The sequence below is a fragment of the Aquila chrysaetos genome, chromosome 19, assembly GCF_900496995.4.
Source record: "Aquila chrysaetos chrysaetos chromosome 19, bAquChr1.4, whole genome shotgun sequence".
Taxonomy (NCBI): domain Eukaryota; kingdom Metazoa; phylum Chordata; class Aves; order Accipitriformes; family Accipitridae; genus Aquila; species Aquila chrysaetos.
The window spans coordinates 7,262,645-7,287,051 of record NC_044022.1 but is presented as its reverse complement, the minus strand read 5'-3'; the positions used below and the strand labels follow the sequence as shown (position 1 = coordinate 7,287,051).

The following is a 24,407-nucleotide window of genomic DNA, read 5'->3' as shown; positions in this document are numbered from 1 at the left end:
AGTGGCAAATGAAATCCAGGTTACAGAAATGTAAGGTATGTTAGCATAGAGTAGAACAGAATAAATCAGTTGGGAGGGACCTTCAATGATCATCTAGTCCAACTGCCTTCTTGTCCTTTTGAAAAACAGAAAGTCCCTCAGTATGTTTCCTTGATGCTTTCTTTGTTGCATCAAAATGCCATTAAATTAATCTAGGAGATTCACCTCCTGGTGTTCTTTGGCCTTATGCTTCTCGAGCTAGCTCTGTATTGTTAAATACTCAACATCAAAAAGGTGTTCTTATTTTACCTTTGCATGTGTAAGCCTTACAGAAAGTTTTCCAAACTCTTCATTTCTACTGTGGGAAGTGTGTTCTGTTGTTTCAGTGCAGCAGTTTGTCGTAACATATGTGGTGTTGTGTTCGGACCTGTTACAATACCAGCATTTTACCTGTACTTGAGTGACCTCAGTAGCTGTGTTCTTTAACGTCTCACTTCAGACATCTTGCCATAAAGTCACATATCAAGCACTGTGCCATTCCCAAAGTCTACAGTCACTTTTATAATGGAACTTTTCAAACCACCACTGTTTAAATGATAGTTGGATAGTGCATGCCATCAGCTGTTGTTAGAATACTTACGTGAGCCTCTCGAAGAAAGTGGTTTCTAGTCTATACATATATTAGATAGAAAAGGCAAGTCTTTTCTACATATGTCTCTGCATCTGAAAGGAACTGATCGAAGGTGGCAGTGGTACAAAAATGGCAGTGGGTGTGTTCTGTCTTATGCAATGTTAGTGGGGCAGGGATTAGAGCATTTCTTCTGCGGACCCTGCAAGGGTAGACTTCAGTCTTTTGTGATTAGGATAAATACACCCTTTGTTAAAATGCACTTGTGAATTATCCAAGGAAGGAACACCATTACTGGTAAGGAGAATTTTCCCCCTTGGTTTTGAAAACTACAATTATAGGAAAGAGCTTAAAAAATGCAACTAAGCAAGAATATCAGGGTAAAGAAGGGACTGGAGATAAAACAGCCCTTTCAATTGAGAAGCTATGGAAGATGTTGGATGAGGGTAAAAGAACATTGGAGATAAGCTTTGTTTCTTTGCCTAGCTACAATGTGCTGTGTTTATGAATGCTGATAGGAGAATTCCCATATGTAATGCTGAATTAAAGTTTCACAGACAGGAGCTTGATGAAAAGAGAATTTATTTTTGTGTCTTGAGTTAAGTCCTATGGTAAAAAGCTGTAAAATCATCTAGTTTAGTGACACATGCATGGTAGATAGTGAATATTTTGGTTTTATGCTACATTTTTTGCATATTTTGTAAATTAGTTGAAGCAGTTGAAAAGTAAGTATGACATGAGCAAATTTTATCTCAAATGGAGTTCAATAGCTACTCATCAAATCAGATTTTAATATGGAAAGCAAAATTTAGTTTATAGGCAGTGGAAGATAATACACTATTTACTATTTGGGAAACTTCAATGAACTCACTTTTTCAAAAAGCTTTTCTAAGAACTTAAATACCTTTCTAAGGAGACTGCTTGTTTTCTGGTTATTAAAAAAAAAAAAAAAAGAAAAAAGCTTGATGTCATATTGTAGCTATGTAGGATCCTGGTGTTTCTTTAATTGTTCCTATATTGGGACCTAGATTCTCACCACATGCTGAGTAGCTATGAAGGCAGTGTCGTGGTTTAACCCCAGCTGGCAACTAAGCACCACGCAGCTGCTCATGCACCTCCCTCACAGTGGGATGGGGGAGAGAATCAGAAGGGTAAAAGTGAGAAAACTCGTGGGCTGAGATAAAGACAGTTTAATAAGTAAAGCAAAAGCCACGCACACAAGCAGAGCAAAACAAGGAATTCCTTCACCACTTCCCATCAGCGGGCAGGTGTTCAGCCATCTCCAGGAAAGCAGGGCTCCATCACACATAACGGTGACTTGGGAAGACAAACACCATCACTCCTAACATCCCCCCTTCCTTCTTCTTCCCCCACCTTTATATGCTGAGCATGACGTCATATGGTGTGGAATATCCCTTGGGTCAGTTGAGGTCAGCTGTCCCAGCTGTGTCCCCTCCCAGCTCCTTGTGCCCCCCCAGCCTGCTCGCTGGTGGGGTGGGGTGAGAAGCAGCAAAGCCCTTGGCTCTGGGTAAGCCCTGCTCAGCAGGAATCAAAACATCCCTGTGTTATCAACACTGTTTTCAGCACACATCCAAAACAGAGCCCCATACCAGCTACTATGAAGAAAATTAACTCCATCCCAGCCAAAACCAACACAGGCAGTGAGAGAACTCTGGCAGGAGGATTGATGTGGTATGCCAGGACTTCATTTTTTTTACCCTAAACTTGTCTGGGACTTCTGTAGTTACTGCTTCTACTTTTTACGTTGATTGCAGTTCCTCTTTCCAGGCAGAACACCTGGCACATCCACAGTTTTCTCTGTTTGCGCCCTTTCTGTTTCTTTAGGGCTGTTGGTGTGAGATTCTGTGACTGCCTCGCAGTCATAAAATCCTTTTCTGCTTTCAGCTTGATTTCCTAAGTGCTATAAAGAAAATAGAAAACATGTGGCAAATGGTCTATAGCAGCCAAATTCTCTGCATTACTATAGTTTGAGTAATTTATGAAAATTTTTAGCTTTAACCACTTTGAAGTCTGTAAATTTTTCAAAGCATGCTAATTTGCAAAACATTCTTTTTGAGCTTTTTCAGTGTAAATTTTCAGTGGCTTCATAAGCTTCCTTCCTTATAAAATCAATATCCTCCTTCTTTTAATTATTATTTAATTTATTAAGTGAAACAGTGAGATTTTTACATAGTTTATACAAAAGACTATTGTTTCTGATTATTAGCCCAGACTAACACAAATGCACTAGGCAGACTTTTGGTAATTTCACTCACAAAATTATACTTTACATTTTTATTATTGGAGTTATTTGTGATAAGAATTATCTTAACAGTTCCATAGAAGTTAGGATTTTCTAATGACTGTGAACATTCTGCCTTAAATTCAATCTCTGTCTTTTCTTTTAAGATTGAGCGTTAGTTTCACAGTGGCTAAAAAGAAGCAAGACGACTAAGGCATCCACCTATAATAAAAGTTACAGATATCTCCAAAGGCAGATCACCAGGTCTGCAATAACTGAGATGGACCCAACTCCTGCAAAAACACTATTCACATTCAGGAAAGCATTAATTTGGGGAATTGTATGTTTTCTAACAAGGATGGTATTTATGGACCCTTACTAAAGCAGGTGAAATGAAGAAATGTAATTAATTGCATGGGATTGGCTTAGGAATGAGGTGTGAGGTTTGTTATTACTTGACATTGTTATAGATGCTGCATTGCAATCTACTGAATACAGGGAGACATCTTTCAGAGGTAGCCAGTTATCAGTAGTGCTTCTTTTGCACCAAACACATTAAATATATATCTCAAAGTTTGAAATCATTATTGGTTCTGAAGGAGTGACACAGAACGTTCACTGCATTGATAATTGAAAATTCCTGTTTCAATAAGACAAAAAAAAAGTACTCACAGCTCATTTATGCTTAGTTATCTTTGGGGAATGCAAAATAAGCATAGTTTATTTGTTGTTTTTTTTTTAACTTTAGTTCATAAGAAATCAACGCACTGTTAGCTGCCATATGTGTCCATCTGTTTGTCTTGTTATTTTTTTAGCTCATCTTACTAATTGGGTCCTTTGCCCTCCTGGATCTATTCCCTGGGCCTACACAGAGCAAGCAGTTGATTTTATGTGGCATTTCCAGTAAAAGCATTTGAAAAAATTATTTTAAGGTAGTTATATTTTTCATAGAGGAGTATAAGTAAGCATGTTAATTTTACTGTTTACTAAGCATGGAAATGGGATTATGAATCTGTCTTTGTCATATTTATTTTCTTAATATACCATTTAAAAATCTATATAGACCAAAATATTTTCTGTTAATTATGTTGATTTTTTTTATTATAAATGGGTGTATAACACTCATGCTGTAAGTAAATATCAATTACGTTGACGTATTTCCTCCATATTTTTTGGTAAACCATAAAATAATTAATAAATGCAAATTACCTGATTATTTTTACTAGTATAAGAAGATGATTTAAAGTGGAGCTGTTTGAGAATGTATAGACCATATGCAAATCATTGTTGAAAATGTTGATGATTGCTTGAGGAGAAGGCAATCTATCTAAGGTATAGGCTTACTTTAAGAATATGCCACAAGTAGAAATAATAGTACACAACAAATAAAACCCACTGATGTAATGGATGAAACCATACTAATATATTTGGTGTATTTTTTTGAAAATTGTCTTGCCAGATATGGACCAAAAAGATAATTAAATGGACTGCAGTTATGTGAAAATTTAAATTTACGCTTACACTTATGTTTGCCAGTGATCTCACTGCAGTCCAGAAGTACAAAAAATAGTCTAATTCATGTGCATATCTCTGCAAGACTGTGGCTTAAGAAATCAATTTTGTCACTGTGAGTAATTTGCAGTAACACAGTGTAACTACTAAAGCTTTCTAATTAGTTTTAAAATAATTTAATGCATCTGTGAATATTAAAACTGTTTAAAATTTAAGGCATGTGATCTATGGTCTTTTGTGTGGCCTAGAGCATAAAGTACCAATGTGCAGTATGGATAGACAGACTTATTTGTGTTATTTAGAAAAATCTAACAGAAAACTTCAAATTTTTGAGGGCATTCATCTAAATTAGATGTTTTCTTTATTTCATTCTTTCTATTGAAGCAAAGGGAATATAGCCTAGCTAGTCAGAAATTGATTGCATATTTCTTTAAAGTCCATATCAATATCTACATATAATGCTTAGCACAGACCATTTCATATATATATCTCTGTATCCTGATCCATGTCTGTTTCATTAAAATATATAGATGTAATATATAGATCCTTATATGATTTGTCCATTCTAAGCCATGGTTTGAGGATTAACCAAGTATCTGCCCAAGACTGCCCACATAGTTATCTCGGATTATTTGAACATGAGTGAAGAAACACCATCACCACCAACAATTTCGTTAAGAGAAGGCAGCTGGTACTTGCCAGGGAACCAGACTGGCAATGAGAGTTATATTAAATCTATTCTCTTGCAGTGAAAGACAAGGGAAGGGTACCAAATCCTTGCAATATATGAGGATAGAAAATGCTACTTTAGCAAAGAGATACTGTTAAATGCAGAAGAATCTCTTTTTATCTATTGGCCTCTCCTGTGAAGGTTACATTGTATGATTAAATGGGTGTACTAATTTCCTGTATTATCTTTGGGAGCATGTTACTGGAAAATGCTCAGTGTGTACAGATTTGTTGCTCACAGAGGTAGTCTTCTGAATCTTAAAGGCCGTTCTCCTTAACCTGTAACTTCCATGTTAAGCATCAAGAGCAGAAGTGGTATCTGCCCATAGCAGATTGGCTACTAAAACAACAGCCTCAGAATGCTCCTTCTTTGTTCAGGGTCTGTCTCTTGTGGCAGTGAGATTACCTCCATTAGTTGATCTTAGAATAAGTTCAAATTTTCCTACAGTACTTTACCACCTGCTCTTGTCTTGGTCTCTCAATGTACGGCGTTCACATGAAGCATCGTTACAGTCTGCCCCAAGGATTCAACAACTTCCCCAGCAGCAATCCAAACACATTTTCATTCAACTCCTTCCAAACAGTTTCTGAATACGTAACCTGAAGGCGAGTCATTGTCTTCACTTTTTCACAGTCACTTGGCCATCCATGTTGCTACAGGAAGAATATTACTATGTGCTGCTGGATGCTGAATATCACAAATGCAACACGCAGTTTCTGTCTTCCCTGACTTCCCAGTCTTCAGCTAACGACATATTCATGGACCCCATCATGAAAATTAGAATGGCTGGAGACAACTTCTCTTCTAGCCCTGGGTGTCAAAGTGCCAATCCCTCCTTGATTCAGTCTTAAAAATTTAGGGAGAACACAAGGATCCAAAAATAATCCTTTTCTTCCTGCACCATTTTCTGGAGAAAATCTGAATATAGTATTGGCCAGAACTTTTCTTCCTGAACTATTTCAGTAGCCTAAAAAAACACCATCCTTTTTGTTTGCTCTGTCCTGTGGCAACCAGTAGAGACTTGTGGAGGAATTTTGGGAGTTACATATAAATATTGTCACATGCATACAGGTATGTATCAGGCTATACATCTGTTTTTAAAATGCAGCTTCATTCTTTTTTTTTCTTCTTTTGTGGCTATTACATAGAAGGCAGCCAAGGAGTATTAAATTGTATAAGAAATAAGAACTACTAGCAATTGATAGTAATCCAGTATGTCCTTGACTCTAGAAAAAGCTTAAAATCCAAACACATCAAGCACAGTTAATCAGGAAGAAGTATATTAAGTATCTACTAGAGCTTGTTTGAGAATACAAAAATTAAGTGGTCTGGTGATGTTTTTGCCAAGCCCAGAATCAAATTTTAAGGATCCTATGAGGCAGGTAAAATCAGTTAATTATAAAGTCTAACAACCACATTTAAAGAAAAAGAGCCCCAAAGATGTGCACATTCTGAAAATCTGAGAGGCTTGGCACTGACTACTTGTGTGTTACTGGTCATCCTTTAAGGCCTCTTCCTATCAATATTCCAGGAAACATCAAGGATACTTCCTAAGAAAATGCTACGAACAGTACAGATAGCTCTATGTCATGGTTAAACTGGGAATGCAGGTAATTATACTGTGAATAAAAGGGTCCATTCTGTTTTGTACAGTAGCTGACCAAGATGAAACAGTTTTACACTGATTTTGGTGCTTTTCTGCTCTGAGGGATTAAAAAAACGTAACAGAGTAGGTCAGGGGCTGTCAGACACCTTTATCTTAGGAAATGGTCAGTGAATTTCTAAAAGTTGTTTCCTGCTGGAGGGGCTGATCTGTGACTTGGTTTTGTTTGGTACTGCAACCGTTTTCTAACAGCTGATGGACTGGGTGTTTGATGGCACAGCTAAAAATGAAGCAGCCTGCCTAGGTAGTATTGTTATCCAGTCAGTAATGAGATGTTCATACAAAGTAGGATGCGGCTGTTCTCACTTTAGCTGATGCAAAGCCAACCAAGTATGAGGAATAAAGATGTAAAGTAAAACATTTTGACTAAATAACAGGGAAAAGGACTTTCAACCATAACTTCTGTTACTTTGACTAGTAATTCTGAAAATATTACGAATCACAAGTTCACTGAAGGAGAAACTTAGGCATTGATGATGTTTATTACTAAAATCAAACCCATTGTCTCCTGTTTTGCATAATGAGAGCAGCTGAGTAGAGCCTACTTCATTTTGTTGCCTGTTTCTGTACTTGGCTTTTGTTTATTTGTTTTCAAAATAGCCTATCAGAATGAGATACCCCATTATAATAAACATTCCTTCAGATAGCACTCCAGAAAGAATGTTAGGCATGCTTTTATTTCTTGTTTAAACTAATTCAGCTATTTATTTTCCAAGTATATTCTAACTTTGCTTAATAAGGTCAGATTCTTAAAGGCTGCCAGAATTACCGATTTATATTTGTCAATTTTAAGTCAATGGTTTTATTATGGTTACTCTGCTTGTGTGGTTGCCCACAGCTCAGCCTTGTCGATAACCCTTCAAAATACTAGGTAGTTACACTATTCCCATACCTAATTTACACATTTCAGTCAAACAAGAAATAGCTTATGGTCTATTCCCATGTTGGTTATAGCTTCTTCTCTATTAAAAGGCTACACTTATAATTTACTTGGCAAGTTCCTAATTAGGCACTTCTCATGCCTAGTTTTTCTGCTTGCATTTTGGCAAAGCTACTATCTCAGTAGGGCCAACAGATTGTTTGGGTATATTATTAACATTAATAATTATTTTTACAGTCTTTATAGTGAATGGTATCTCAAAAAAGATCTGGTGGGTCAAGGGCTGTGACTTAACCTTTGGTACTAAGGCTCTACTTCTATACAAGTTCAGAACTTCAAACCAGATTCTTAAAAATGATTTGCAGTACACTTCTACTCTTGCTCTTTAAAGGCTGTTTGAGTTTCTTCCACGAAGGTCAGAGCACAAATTGCTATTTTATTATGGTGATTGGTCAGAAAAGTTGTTTGTCCTTTTCTGCTTCCTTTCCATTGGCCTTCTTTTTGTCTTGCTAGACCATCAGAAGGGGTAAAAACTACTGATGATCTGTATTGGCTGTGTGTGGCAAGGTTTTGGTAGCGGGGGGGGGGGGGGGGGGGTTACAGGGGTGGCTTCTGTGAGAAGCTGCTGGAAGCTTCCCCTGTGTCTGACAGAGCCAATACCAGCCGGCTCTAAGACGGACCCGCCGCCGGCCAAGGCCGAGCCAGTCAGTGATAGTGGTAACGCCTCTGTGATAACATTTTTAAGAAGGAAAAGAAAGTTGGGACAGACAGAAGCGGCAGCCAGAGAGAGGAGTGAGAATATGTAAGAGAAACAACCCTGCAGACCCCCAGGTCAGTGCAGAAGAAGGGGGAGGAGATGGTCCAGGCGCCGGAGCAGAGATTCCCCTGCAGCCCGTGGTGAAGACCATGGTGAGGCAGGCTGTCCCCCTGCAGTCCATGGAGGTCCACAGTGGAGCAGATCTCCACCTGCAGCCCGGGGAGGACCCCACGCCGGAGCAGGTGGGTTTCCCGAAGGAGGCTGTGACCCCGTGGGAAGCCCACGCTGGAGCAGGTTTTCTGGCAGGACTTGTGACCCCGTGGGGGACCCATGCTGGAGCAGTGTGCTCCTGAAGGACTGCATGCCGTGGAAAGGACCCACGCTGGAGCAGTTCATGAAGAACTGCAGCCTGTGGGAAGGACCCATGTTGGAGAAGTTCATGGAGGACTGTCTCCCGTGGGTGGAACCCCACGCTGGAGCAGGGGAAGAGTGTGATAAGTCCTGCCCCTGAGGATGATGAAGCGGCAGAGAATAATGTGTGATGAACTGACTGTAAACCCTATTCCCCGTCCCCCTGCGCCGCTGGGGTGGGGGGTTGGTAGAGAATCTGGGAGTGAAGTTGTGCCTGGGAAGAAGGGAGGGGTGGAGGGAAGGTGTTCTGAGATTTGGTTTTATTTCTCATTACCCTGCTCTGGTTGGTTTGTAATAAATTGAGTTAATTTTCCCCAAGTTGAGTCTGTTTTGCCCGTGACGGTAATGGGTGGGTGATCTCTCCCGGCCTTATCTCAACCCACAAGCCCTTTGTTATATTTTTCTCTCCCCTGTCCAGCTGAGGAGGGGAGTGATAGAATGGCTTTGGTGGGCACCTGGCATCCAACCAGGGTCAACCCACCACATGATCTCAGCTAAACGCTGAGCTTCCATTGTCTGCCTGATGAGGACAATCATCTTGATCCAGAAGAGTGACTCTGGATTAAGTGCATACGTCTGGCATTCTTAAACATAGTTCAGTACAGAGTCTCCATGGAGTGATCTCAGGAAATCATCAATTAAATTGTATTTTTAAATGTAGCTGCATTTTGTTAACCAAAGATCGCCCAGGCCTTCAAGGTGAGGAATTGTTTCTGTGAACTGTTTTGCTGGGTTGACTCTGTACCTGTATGGTACAGGTCTAAACTGACCTTAGCAGTTGAGAAGTGAGGGACTCGGACTCAGTTCCAGAGTGAAAAATGGAAGTGCTGCAAAATACCGTATACTTCTAGTTTCCAAAATAATAGCTAGTGCATATGTGTTTTAAGTTGCTTTTCATTGGGCCTTTTCTTACCCTCCAGCCCATTTTTGGTATTTTAAAATGTTAAGGCTTTTTTCCCTGACATTCTTTTAGTAAGTCATAGGGTGTAGTATGATTTTTGAGTGCAAAATTGAGAGTAATCTACTTCAGAACAATTTTACAATGGCAACTTGTAAAATGGAAAATCATTAATCATTCAGTGTTTTATAGCATAGTTTTAAAGGAAAAGTGAAATGCTTTGGGAACATGGCTTTTTCTTGGCTACCAAAAAAACCATAGGAGATAATCAGTATTGGATAAAAGCTTTTCCTACACTGTCTGCAAGAAATTATTTCATTCAGTAACAGTGGAAGTATGTCTGATTTCAGAGAACACATAATTTGTTTATAATGTGGTGTATACTGTGCAAACTGTTGAAGAAAAGTGTATCCTTTTGTCCATTAGCTAATTCATCCTACTGCATATGATGCTAATGTAAACATAGGTGGGTATGGCAGATTGCCTAACTTGGGGGCTTTTCATTCTTCTTACTTGCTGTGTTCCATTAATAAGAGTGACTGAATCAGGTAGGACCTCATGGAAGCAGAGAAGGTTCTTCATTGGTTGAGGACATTGAAAACTACTCCAGAAGAGGCGATTTCAGAAAACACATGTTTACCGAGGAGTGAAAAGGCAGAGACAAACACAAGCAAGGGTCTAGGAGCCTGCACCTCCACAGGAACAGTCAAGAGCAGAAATTGCTGCAAAGGCTACAGAGCTGCAAGTCAGATTTCACAGGTGATAAAACAGAAACCTCCTTGATTCTGGAGGAAACTTCAGAGTTTTCTCCAACACATAAAATTACTGAGGAGACAGACATCAGGTCTGAAAGCAAGGATTCTCTTTGAGCAGGGATTCTCTTTGAACAAAGAGAAATTGGCAGGAAATGACTTGTTTATAAGCTGTCTTTATATTCTGCCTTACCTGGCTGCTTCCAGGTTCTCTATTAAAAAAAAAAAAAAAAAAAAAAAATATATATATATTTTGTAGTGGAACTGAGATTAAAAAAATTCCGGTTTACTTTGAGGAGCTCACTGTAAGGGAAATTTTTAAGCAGATGCACTTCAAAATTCTGATTTATCTGTGTAAATATAAAGACAAATTGTTTAGAAATAGATCATGTAAACTTATGTAACTTTCTTAGACAGCTGAAGCCTTCATTATTCCTGTTTGTCTTTTACACTGAATATTCATCAGAACATGTGAACACAATCATGTAAGATGAAAATATTGAAAACTTCTTTTTGTCTAAATTATTGCTAAATAAAATTTAGGATATAGATTCTGTATATGCTTGTTTTGCTTACTCATTGATTTATACTAACATCCTTATTTCTCTTGGAGCAAGATTTAGTTAGGTTAATGACCACAATTTACATATTAGCTAAAACATACATTTGTGTTAACTTCTCCTTAAATGTTATTTATTTTCTTCTGTTTTCTTCTGTTAGCTTTTAAATTTTAGTTCATTTTTTTGAAGTACTTCTAAGATTTTGCAAGCTGAACCTGTGCAACAAAAGAAATTAAGAAAGTTCTCTTTAGGACTCATAACAAATTATTAAGAATGTATTCATTTAATTTATAATAGCTAAACAGCCAGTCTCACTCATTCTCTCTCTCAGCATACATGCTGGTCTGTAGTATGACCATCCCACAACAACTTTTTTCAGTTGTTTAACAGGGAAGAAGCACTATATTAACACTATATCTTTTCTCTTAGATATTTAACTAGTGTTCTATCTTTTTATCACTGTTATTGATGACTGTAATTTTAAGAAAATTAAACTAATGCAGGTTCTTCCTATGGAAATAATTCAATAGTCAGTTGCTCCAAATATAGAATTGCAATCCACTAGAACTTTCTGGACATTGAGTCTGTCAGGGACTGAGCTCTGGCACCACGGTTCCTGTTACAGTGTCCTGGCCAGAGCACTGTAATTTTCATATTTCCTTCTCTTCTTCTAAATCTTTTGGAACAGGAAACATTTTTCTAGTGTGCCTTAATTTTTTTTTTTTTTAATTATTTTTAATTGCTCTCATGCTTCCTTTCTTTCTGGCAAGATGCATGCTGGTACTGAATGAAAAAACTATTCCAACTAATGAAGTAGACACTGAATTACAGGATTTAAACAGAGTTTTTGATGCTTTTATTTCAAAAGCAGATTAGATACACCTGCTTTATTATGTCAGAATTAAATATATATTATGTTACTGAAAAATAACATTCAATGATAAAAGAAAATGGGAGGGCTTTTCTATCTCTCATTCAGCTACACTTCTGATATATCTGTGAGTAGAGGAGGAAACAGGAAAAATGAAAGGAGATGAATAGGAAGAAAGCAAAAGACAGTGGTAAACTCATATTCTTTAGGGTTTGTATCTGTACAAACCTGTATGCAATATGAGAATATGGGTACAGATGCAGAGCTTCCAAGACCTATTAAACCTATTCTGCCATGGAGGGACAGTCATTCAATTTTCTGTTTTATACAGCCACCTACACTGGGTGACAGCCATGTGTTTCACTTGAACTCTTCAGAGTTCAGCTATCCCAAAAGCAGAAGACTAGACTATCCTGCTCTGGATGTTTAGTGGGTTAGGGGGGTTTGCTTTAGTTTTTAGTAAAGGACAAGTGATGTAAAAGGAAATGTTATGACCAAAGAACACGAAACGTGGTTCTCTGTTGATTGTCAGTGCTGTTGACATCTGTTGTAGGAGTCATTTGACATACTGTACAGAACACAACTGTAAATATACTATTCTGCCTGTCACAGAGTGCTTGCAGGTGGAGCTGTGAGTAGGTGCACAGTGAATCATATCCTAAAATAAAAATCCCAATGCACAAAATAATGAACCTATTAAAAAGTGCTTTAGTCCACTTTCCTGTCCAGAATATTGTAGAGTTTCATATAAACCAAAGTACACATTTCTGGTTTTCTTCCTGAGAAAAAGCTGACAATTAATTTCCTCAAGTGAACAGTAGTTGAATTTCATACTTAGGAGAATGCTTGAATTGTACCAACCATGCAATAGGACAAAATCATTCCAAATCTGTTTGGACATTTAACATTTGGTATTTTTTTTCCTCTAAGTATTAAGTTAGGCAACATCTTCTGCCTTTAAGGTACTACTATAACAAGGTCTTTCCATTGTGTCTTCCAGTCTGCATGCAAGCTGCAGGCTCCAAATTGGTGTTTTCCTCCTCAGCTTGACTCTTTGAAAGGGTCTATAAACCTGAGCTTGCTTGTTTGCTCTTAGAAAAAACAATTTGTCCCATCTTACATCTGTTGCAGTTCACCCGTCAGGCTCATCTTCACATGGAGTACAGCATTGAGCACAAAGTACACATGCAGCTTTTCAGTTGTCTTGCTCCTTAACCTCTTTAAAGGATCATACAGAATTAAACGCACAGAAATTAAATATTTTTAATCAAACTTAGTGAAGATGCAATCCAAGCAGATGATACCGTTTAACACCCCCCAAAAAAACCCTCCAACTAGCCCTCTATGACAGTTTGAATCTGTTTTATATTAATTCATTTTGTGCCCACATTAATTTCAAAAAAGAGTGAGTAGAGTGGGTGAACAGGAGGTGAAAAAGGTTCCTGTTCTGGAGCCACTGAATGTACTGGGAAGGAGAGTCTAGGTGACAGCATGTGGCAAAAAAAGGGATGGAGGAGTGTGGCAGCAAGGAGCTGGGAGAGAACAGCTGAAGCAGAGACTGAAATATTGCTAGGATGATCAGGCAATAGACTGACAGCCAGCTGTTCGTGTTCACAGATGGAAAAAATTCTTAGAAACCAGACACAAGGACCTGCTGTGCACTGACATGATGGGCAGTTGCATACTTATAAATAAGTCCTTTTACTTTTATCTTGTCATGCATAGTCATTTTCAGATTTCTCTGTTTTAGTTTATTCTTGTTCATACTCTAATAAAACTTAAATATTCTGAGCTTCAAAGCTGTTTTGAACCTCCTTGTAGATATCATGTAATTAAATGGTCTAGGCAGATCTCCTTTAAAGCCTTGTATAATTGGAGATCTTGTGTTTATATTCCAAAAGGTTCCTATTGGATTATTTTTCACCTTGTTTAAGTAACTATTTAAAACAATTATGTTTTTATAGCTTTAATAGGTGCAACAGTAACTTTCAAATGTTTCTTTCTATTTATATGTGAAAGATTAAGTCCTCCTTTGGCTCACTGTTTTACTCAGGTTTAGAAGATGACATCCCTTTCTAGATATTCACCATAGCCCTATTCTTAGGAAGGGGCAAGGTCTCAATCTATCAGTAAATGGCCTGCTGTCCTATCCCTTACAAATTTAAAAAGCACATCAAACGTAGCCAACTCAAAATGCTTTGGAGGGAAACACTAAAAAAATTGTTTCCAACAGTTCTTGTTTCATATCATATGAGAGCCTCTAACAACAGTGGGAATTCAGGGGAACTGGAAAAAATCTTTTTTGAAAAGGTGGTTTTTCTATTGCATCATTATTCAAGCTCGCAAGTGACTAACATGCACAAGAACAAGAATTGAGAAGACTTGGACATTTCCGCTCAGTTCTTGGAAGTCCAGAGATGTCTAGTAACTAATTACTTTTTATATTTTCTGACCATTAATAAAATTACCCCCTGCTTTAATTTCTTGAGAATTCGGTTACTTTTGGTGTTTGCATCCAGTGATTCTACAGATAAATATTTGTATGTGTTGGGTTTTGGTTTTGCTTTTTTTTGCATTTGGTAATTCTAATAAGTATATATTTTCATGTGAATTTTACTTTTTTCCAAAGTATGTGCCATTTTATCATTAATGCACATTGCTTTTGCTGTACTAGTTGACCTTTCTGAACCTTTATCAAGGTATCTTTTACTATTTCATATGGCAAAACTTCTGTTTCATCTGGAGTTACACATCCATACAACCTAATTTTAGCTATATTTACTGTTTGCCACATAATTACAGTTGTTCAGCAGTAGAGGACTTCTATTCTTAGTTAACTTTTTTATTAACTATCTCTTGCAATGCAATTTTGGGGACACAAGAGTCTTGGGGTATCTTGGTTTTTTTCTGAGGAGGGAGCGTGACTGACTGACTGATTTTAGGCCACAAAGAGAAAGATACTGCAAATGAAGAGCATGATTCCAGTACTATCCCAATACTCTTTTGACTGCATAGATGATCTAAGAATCTATTTCCTGACCACAGAGTATAAACCTCTATGGACACATACTGCCTTTTGACAAATAGAGAAAATTAAATTTTTAATTTAATAATTGCTGATCTCCCTGATATCCAGTGACAGGATGCATAGGAACAGTTCAAAGCTGCACCAGGAGAGGTTTAGACTAGACATTAGGCAGCATTTCTTTACCAAGAGGGTGGTCAAACACTGGAAGAGGCTTCCTAGAGAGGTGGTCAATGCCCCAAACCTGTCAGTGTTGAAGAGGCATTTGGACAATGCCCTTAATAAAATGCTTTAACTTTTGGTCAGCCCTGAATTGGTCAGGCAGTTGGACTAGATGATCCCTTTTTCTGTGTATGTGCCTTCCAACTGAAATATTCTATTCTATTCTGTTCTATTCTAAAATAAAATAAAATAAAATAAAGCTAAAATGTCTTATTGTTATTAACTGTAGAATTCTCATGTAGTACTTTATTCCTAAGATAAACTCTGTTTTCCATAGAGGCTAGAATATTTTTTTGCCCTAAATGCCCTTTGCTTAACAAATCCTTATTGCACTCTTTAAACATGTCACAGACTTGAAAAATATCTGAATAAGTTAGAGAAGTTGATATAGATAGGACCAAATGGCTCCTATGTCTGTTTCAGTTAGATGAATTAAACTGATACATGACAGTCATTGTCTTCTCCATCATGATGTTGTCTTGTATGTTGAGGGATAAGGAGATGTTCTTGAAATCATGTAGCTATACACAGAACTCTTGTCAAAATTCTCATTTTTTTCCTCTAAAAAAAAGTGACATCTTTTAACAGCAGAATGTTCAAACCACAGTTTACATGTCTTTTTCCATTGTTTTTTCATGGCATAAGTTTGCAAGTACTTCTGGTTAGTCAAGTGCTGGTATGAGTGGACTCTGACAATGTGGAAAATAAATTTGTTTGCTTAGTTACCTTTCCAGGACTAAGTTGTCAGTCTTTGACTTTCAAAATCCAGTTGAAAAGGGGGTTGGCAGTTTTTGGTGAGGAACAGGACATCAGCATTCTTGAACTGTGAACGTTATTACTTGACTGAGAGAAAGAGGTTTTGTACAAATGCAATGAAACCCCATAATTGAAATCATTGTTCATTATACTAATGCATTCTAATGCTAGATGGAATTCTAATGTTGCAACAGAAATCTTTTTTATTATTTGTCACATAGATTTTTTTTTTTTTTTTAACTAATATTTATTTCTCATTTACTGTAAACTGTGCTGTCATGAACGTTTGCAGTCCAAGCAGGCATTGGGTGTCCAGTGTTTCATTTGTGTTCCACAATTTTAATCTCAGTGGATTTTGGTCCATCACTTGTAAAATGATGTCACTTCAGTAGTCAGGAGGGTAGTTTGGGAATGTATCTTGTTCTTTCCCCGTACTCATGAAAATTTTTCCTTTTTCTTTCATTCTTTGTACTTAAATAGGAAGACAGCTGCCTTCAGATGATACAGAACTCACTGACAGTTGCTCTTGCTTCCGTCCTACTTCATGAGAACATCAGAAGATACTGAGGTATTTATTTGTTCTTTTCATTTTTAGAATTTCTACTTTGCAGGTACTACATAGGTAGAAGAGGAGAAAAAAGACACCATGAATCTAGACCAAGAAGAGTAATCATACATGAAAAGTAACACAGAAGTTCTGTCCATAAAGAGAGCTACTGGGCGATACAGTCTAATCTCTTTCTATAGCTGGGCACTAAGTTAGTCAATCTTTTTTTATAAATTGGGAAATCAAATAATTACAAATATGCCAAAATGAAACACATTAAAATGTAGTTAAAATGTTGCTTTTTGGGCGTCTTCTATCCAGTTTTATTGGATCCTCTGCTTTTCTCCAAGAATGGACAAAAGATTTTGTACGAAATCCCTGGACGTGAATACCCAGTCACCTAAATAATGACTAAATAATGAACCCTTCAAAACTATCTGGCATTTATAGGTTTCTTCCTCTCATACTTACAGGGAATTTCAATTAAAGAAAAGCTTTGGTGTTAACACAACATACCAATGCCTTTGTCCCAGTTTATCTTTCAGAAATCCATGAGATTAAATATAAAAGCTGTTTTAAAGATACTGATAAATGTTTTATTATGAAAAATACTTGTCATTTTTGTCAGATACCAGTGAATTAATTCCTTTGTGTAGAAAGTAACTTGTCCATTTGTATATGTAAACAGAGTCTGATAAATGATTAATGGCTATAGAATTCATAAAGGGAGAAAAGTATCTTGTAAGCCTATGATCAGTTGGATTTGTGTCAGTCCTAAATTTGTGATCTGCAGCTGTTAAATGTCTGATAGGACCTTCATCTTCTAAAGCATGATAAAAGTGTGAGTGTATGGCTAGAAAAAAGGAAACATTGTGCTTTGAGAAATGAAATTGTCCAAACATATGGATGATGATTACAATGCTTCACATAGCACAAAACTTTTATTCTGTAAATCTTATAAATGTGTGTTTTAATGCTTTTTAAACTGCAGGCAGTTACCAGCACAGATTCTAAAATATCGTAGATTGAACAGAGAGTCTGTTGGTTAGTGTTTGTATAGTCAGTCTAACGTAAGCAGTGCCAGGCTGGAATTCTTGTTTCTGCATTTGAGAACTCAAAGCTTAAATGGCACTGAAAAAAGATGTTTCATAATTTTTATAATACCATCTTAAAATACGTAATATATGCAACTTTTTTTTTTTTAATAGCTCTTGGTGTTTATATGCATCTTTCTTAAATACCAAGAATGGCTTAACTTTTTGGAAAGGTTGTTAATTGTTAGCGTTGTTATATAAAATTCGTATATGCTATTATAGGTATATTATATGTATTTCCTTTTTTAAAAGAGACTTTATATACCAGCCAGTATAGATTATAGTTAGAATAATGTTAGCATTAAAATTAAAAGTTTTCAGAAAAACGACTATTAAAAGTCAGTTGGATGTTATATGGATTCAGAAAAGAAAGCAGAAGTCTTTATTTGTTTCTAATTTTGCATTGTGTGCTGTTAGCAGCTAACTATGTTAATAGTTTTTATGTGCAGATTCTGTGAAGTGCTGCATATTCTCAGATTTTAATAAAGCAGTTGGCATTATGTGACAGGTTTGGTCATTTTAGTATGTGTTATGGATTGGTTATGTCTTACAGTGGGGCAGTTCATTTCTGGAGTCAGTACACAACCATTTTAGCAGTAGAATTAGCCGCTTATGTCACAGATTATAATTAGCTGCGTCTGTATGCCGGAGCAACAGGATGGAATGCAAAACACAGCCAAACATGTGAACGAATTTTCTTCCAGTGATATTTGGGCAGGCCTAAAATATCTTCCACTCCAGATTTGAAAGTAGTGGAAAAGTTAGACAATTCTCTCTTGGGAAGAGAGATTGTAGTTTATTCAGAAGTCCACATTGTTTCAGTTCTCTAGGGTAAGTAACAATTTTTTAGATTTCTTTTTATATCTGTATTAAAATAGCAGTATATTAATAATTGAGTTGGTTTTTGTTTGTTCTTTACATATTACATTGATGTATTGAGCTTCTCGCCCATCTGATTTTCTGTGCAACATTTCATGCTGATTCTGTCCTCATTTAAGGATCATGTTGATGCTTATGTGATTTATTTTAGGACCTAAATTTAAGTGTTCATTTTTATATATAATTATTATTTTAGATTCTGATTGTTTAGTTGTACTTGTTTTTACAATTAAATGCAGTATTAAGTTTCATAGTTTAAACTTGCACTTGTGTAACATAAAGAAGCTAACTTTTAGTACTCTTTAAATCTTTTACAATATCATATTACTGTACTTATATAAATATCTAATTTGCAGTAGTAAACCTCTGGTGTTTGTAGCTCTAAATTTTTCTCAGTTTATCTATCACATACTGAAAGTTAAATTTAGTCAAGAATGGATCCATGCTTCTGCTGAACACTTCTTTTTTGGCTTGACAGTGTGATAACCTTCCATCTGACTAACTGTTACCAAAATCAGTTGTAACATCTGTGAAGCATACTTGAATTAATATGGAGCAACCAACTATGTGTATACAGAACTCCTCTTACAAGTTTGTAATCTCCTTGAATTCAAATACATTTTCTCTTTGAGTAATTTCACTGACTGAAAGAAAACGACTAACTAGGTATCAGTGGATTACTGACTCATTATCAAATGATTTATTGGATGATACTTGGTGTCTCTTCACCAACAGGTGCTCGCACTGCATATTTAATCATGCATCAGAATAAGCACATAAGTTCCTAAACCAGGATATTGCCAAAGTGTAGGAATGTGATTTGACTGCATCAACACCAGTCAGCTAGGCTCCTTTTATGGAGCTGTGGGTGGTTTCACCATATCTATCTTGTATCTCCTACTTGAGGAGGAGATGAATTGTGTCCTAGAAGTGTCTGCCTCTCTCCATTGTCTGTGGAGGGGGCCTAGGTAAGTATGGCTGAAGTTATCTGTGTTTGGTGAGATGAATTCTGGCCTGCATAGCCACATCCATATGAGTAATCCACACGAGTGAACTGTAGTAACTTTGTGCCATAGAGTTCTGAAAGTTTGCAGTCAGTTGAGATGTTGGAAGTTTTGGTTGTGATGCATAGTAACAACTGGTGCCACTTTGGCTGAAATGAATGTCCACTTATGTGAATATCACATTTGTTTAGAAGATATTAGATACAGACCTCCTTTCTATTACGTAATGAAGAACAAATGGTCCTAGAATACCACCAAAGGGTAAGAACCACTGTGTGGAGTTAAATTAAAAATAAAAGGATCTAAATTAAGCCCAGTGTTACAGGGAACCATTTAAAATCTCTTTTCTAAACCTTTACACTTTTGCTAATAACATGCAACTTTTTCCTGTTTGAAAACTCAGTGGTTAAAAGCAGGTTATATTTTAGTTTTTATTCATAATCATAAGGCTTTAATAACAATATGAAGATACAATATTCATCCTTACTGTAATAGGTTTGTAATTATACGGATATGTGTGACTATGCTTAGTGTTCAGAATACTCATGCAAGAATGTATGTTTTAAGGTAAGGGAAAAGAGTTTTGCAGGAACCGCTGAAAGAAATGGATATAGTGTATCATACAAACTGAAGCCTCTGTCAAAAGGCACAGAAAAGTTGGGTGTACAGAGGTCCTCTTGCTTGAATAGCCTTGTGAGATTTATCCCTTCCTGTGAAAAGTAATGCCTTTTACGAGAGAGAAATCCCAGTCCTGACCTCTTACAGTTTTTAATTATTTTCATGACTTGGAATTAAGTAAGCTGGATTTCCTGTGGACTTATTTCTCAAAGTTGATTGTCTTAGATGTTTAACGAGCAGTGACTGAAGGTTTTCCGTAACAGAGACATTTGCAAGGTCTTTCTCTCATACAGGTTTTCTGATATCTAATAGTCTTCTTGCCCATTGCAGTCTCTCAGTGGAGACATAAATGGGGTTTCTTCTTCTCTCTTCTGTCTCATTTTTAGAAAGTCTGTAGGAATGTAGTATTTCTGAGACCTCTACTTGTCTGTTGAATTTGGTTGAAATTGGCCAAGGAACTCAAAAGCCATTGTAGGAGGGAGGGAAGCGAATGGAAGACAGATGGTTTAGACAGTGACAGAGAGTGTGGTTGCTTTTTTATTTGTTAAACCAGCCTAAAAGTATCATGGCAGTTACCAGTTAATTCATTATCCTAGTCAAATTTTCAGCTTGGTTAACAATATTCTCACTATTTAGTTCATCTGAAACTTTGGCTACCTGGGCCAGTCTTCTCATTAAACCTTTCTGTATATCTGCCAAAAGCTGTTAAACAGCTGCTGCATTTCATGCCATGGTTGGTTATGTTTCTGTGGGGGATTAAGTACTACTTCTGTATAAGAATGTGAAGAGGAAGATAAACTAAAGTAATCAATATTTTTAAAAATGGAGTATGGTATGTGCTAAGTGTTGGATATTGCTGGTATAAGCCATAAAACACATGGTTTTCACTAAGACATATAATATGTTTGTTTATTTGTGTGTGTGCATATGTATATCCTGAAGGTTGTCTGTAAGAATCACATATATAAGTATTTTTAATAATGGGATTTAGAGGTGGAATCATCTTATAGTAATGCATGTTAAAACTCTTCAGTTCCTTCTTGTTTATTTGCTGTGTGGTCAGTGCTCTGAGGACAAAAGAAGTCTTAGTACCTTTTCTTCGCCTTAGCTTTTTCCAGTAGTGCGAGTGGCAGGTACTAAATTTTATACAGGCTTTTTGCATCACTGGTTTATTAGTTCTGCATACTAATGGCTTTCAGGAAAGGCTGGCTGTGTAGTGTACATCAGCTGTTTCAAGTTAAAGTTTCCCGGAGGTCCACCTTTGAATTTCAAAGCTCTTAGACCTGGCTATGAGAAGCATGCAGCCTCTGTCACTGATGGCTGCTGATGGAAGGAGACATGTCTGCAAAGTTCCACTGTACCATTTCTTCAGTTTTGAGGAAAAGGAGATTGAAGTGAGGGGCAGTAATAAGTAAATAAAACATGATCTGGTGACTCCAGACTGCTGAAAGCAGAATAAAATGGAAGTGGTTCTTGAAAGATAAATGGAATGAAGCTGAGTCAGCAGAGCGCAGCTATGGCAATGGACCCTAACTGCAGACCAGGCTGCATTACCGAGGCTGTAAAAGGCAAGCTGCATCCAAAGGTCTGTTCCAGTCCATCTTTGAACTGGAAGATGTGATCTGCAGAGGTCCATTGCAGCCTAATTTTTTCTGGGATTCTCAGAATTTGTTCAGAAAGATTTTCCTGAATATTCCCATTATTATTATTATTATTATTATTATTATTATTATTATTATTATTATTATTATTATTATTTACCTACTGGTCTCGATTACTCCCTTGGTTGTCTTACTAGCTGATCCAGTCTGCAATGTTTCAGATTTCATGTCTACTTTCAGTATGCGGAGGGCATCACAGTTTACCAAATAAGATATGTCATGGGAGATGAGTAGCTAGCAGTATTCTCAAGTCCCTGTTGGACCCGCATAAAGTTCCTATAAATCAGTAAGAATTGACTGTAATATTTGACTTGAATTTTACTTGGAAATACAAGGAAGGAAATGGACTAATTCAGAGTTTAAAGCCAAAAAAAGTAACAGTGAGTGTTATTTTAGTATCAGCGTTCCCTATGAGCTGAAAAGTCATAGGAGGATATTTGGGTGACTGGCAGAAAAGGCTGTAGTTATTGTTTGCCTGAGTGAAATTTTTCATAGTAGGGATAAAATGATAAGATAGATTTCAGTATATGGAGGAGGAAGAGGTTGATTGGGGTTTGGCCTGAGTGCCAAACAAGAGAGAGAGATCATGGTGAACTTTCCCAAAAGTCAGCATGGATGAGGCAGACAAGGCTGCATCAGGTTTGGTTCCCTCCCCATTCTTGTGATAGTATCCTGATAAGCTTTGTACCTTCATATTATACCCCAAGGCTTCTAGCATATATTCTGGTTCTACAAAAAGACAGTCATATTTGAGGGCTGAAGAGGTGAATGTTTACCCAGAGGGTACCCAGAGCCAAGTTTTATGTAGTATGGATGGATGTAGTATCGAGTTTTATGGAGATGCAGCCAAACTTTCTGTAGAATGGGCAGCAAGACCAGGATAGGAGATGGTAGTCCTATGCTGCCCATGCTACTTCTCAGGCTATTTTTCTAGTCTCCAATGCTCAAACAGACCTGATGAAGGGCCTATGTATGCCAAAAAACTTGTCTACTTTTTCAGTCCTACTGTTTGGTATAATAAATGATACTTATTTTACCCACAAAACTTTTCTTCCCTGTAACATTCTACTTCTAGTTTTGTTGTGTTACGGTAGGTATTTTCCATTTAATGAAAGTACTGAAGAAGGCTTCTGAAAACTGTTATCTTGCTTAAACACAGAACTGCATTATGAAATAGTATATTTCATTCTGCATGATTTCATGAGTCATTTAATAATTATGTTCAATGCATGCGTGAAGATAATGCTTGCAAACAGAAATGCAGTTCTTATATTCATGAAGTTGTACAAGACTTTATTAATGTATTGTCATAACAGAGAAGAAATGGTTTGTAAGCTATATTTGATAAAACCACTGTTTGTGTTAATCTGAGTACCCCACATTCTTTTTGAATTGTATATTTCATTGAAATTCTGTTAGTAACAATTTTTATTATCTGTAAAAAGTACTTGCTTTTAACATTTAGATTCATATATTTTAGTAATTTTGCTTTTAGTTAAACATCTCTTGAACTGATAGTGTTGTGATTCACACTTGGTGATTTGTTTTAACTGATTTTAGTCATGTTTATGGAAGACAAAGCCGTATCCCCTTAGCCAAATTGAAAACATCTAAAATGCTATTTAAATTAAGGACATTAAAATGACTATCTTCCTGTATCAGAAATCCTCAGGTACCAAGTAATGTATGACTTTTAACTCAGAAAAAAATTCAAAACTAGCATTCAAAAAATTATCTACAAATAAGCCTTGATTTAAGGTTGTTTAGTAAGTGAAGCATATAAATGGCTAGAATGTAAAATAACAAAAACAAAGGCAGCAGAAAGCAAAATTATTTTCTCTTCCTTTGCTTTATCAGAAGATTCCATCTTTTGCTACCTTTCCCTTCTCTTTGTGACTTTCTTCAGCATTCCCTGGGCACTTTCTCCCCATATTTTACAATCTCTACTTATGTCTCTCATGTTCATTTCCTGAGTCTACCCACTACTTAACCTTTTTCTCTGATCCCCAAGAGTCTACTCACAGTATTTAATTTACTGTACTTAAATTATGCTGTGGAGACTTCTTTGTTACATGTCTGATTTCATATTTTAATTCACATATATTAATTCACAGCTAAAAAGAAATGAGAAAACTTACAAGACAATTTTCCCATCCTGAAATAGATTTCAATGTTGTGGTAGATGATTTTAAATTTCAGCTGAATTTTATCCAGCTTTTTCTTTTAGATTGAAGTAATAGATTATAAAGCCATGAGGACACTCTTTACTTTTGTACACTAGAGGCTAACAAAAATCGCTCAGTTGTCCTTATATTGAACTAAAAACTTTCTGATGCATGATTACCTTCCAGAAATGTGTGTGAGGTTGTTCTTCAACTGCCAATTAACAAATCAAAATCTATCCTCGGCAGAGTTTAGTTGCCCAGATGGTTGAGAACAGTCCAAACCACCCGCAAACCTGGACTAGGTGAACCTGCAGAAACTAAGATCTAGCATCATTTATCTTTATTTTGCTATTAGAAACTTGCATAGACTTTCCCAGAATTTGAGTTTAGGAAAGCCTAATTTGCAGCTCTTTCTTTTACTGGAGAAATGCTGCTTACATGAGGGCTTTAATCGAAATATAAATGCTTTGCTGCCTGCCTCTGACTCACAGTGGAGCTTATCAGTGAAACATATCAGATGAGGATGTTTTTAAACATATGTGGGACCTCTTAT

At 36.7% G+C, this 24,407-nt stretch overlaps 1 protein-coding gene across 5 annotated transcripts in view; it reads left to right on the top strand.

Moving 5' to 3' along the window:
* SGCG (sarcoglycan gamma) overlaps positions 1-24,407 on the top strand; it is a 152,784-nt gene that overhangs the window by 30,220 nt on the left and 98,157 nt on the right. For 3 of the 5 annotated variants that reach the window (XM_030042231.2, XM_030042229.2, XM_030042230.2), the window contains exon 2: positions 16,367-16,454. In XM_030042231.2, coding sequence (XP_029898091.1) covers positions 16,431-16,454 — 24 coding nt within the window. In that variant the 5' untranslated portion in view covers positions 16,367-16,430. Of the gene's footprint in view, positions 1-16,366; positions 16,455-18,144; positions 18,359-24,407 lie in introns of those variants that run through there. The other 2 variants (XM_030042232.1, XM_030042233.2) reach the window with 2 other exon arrangements.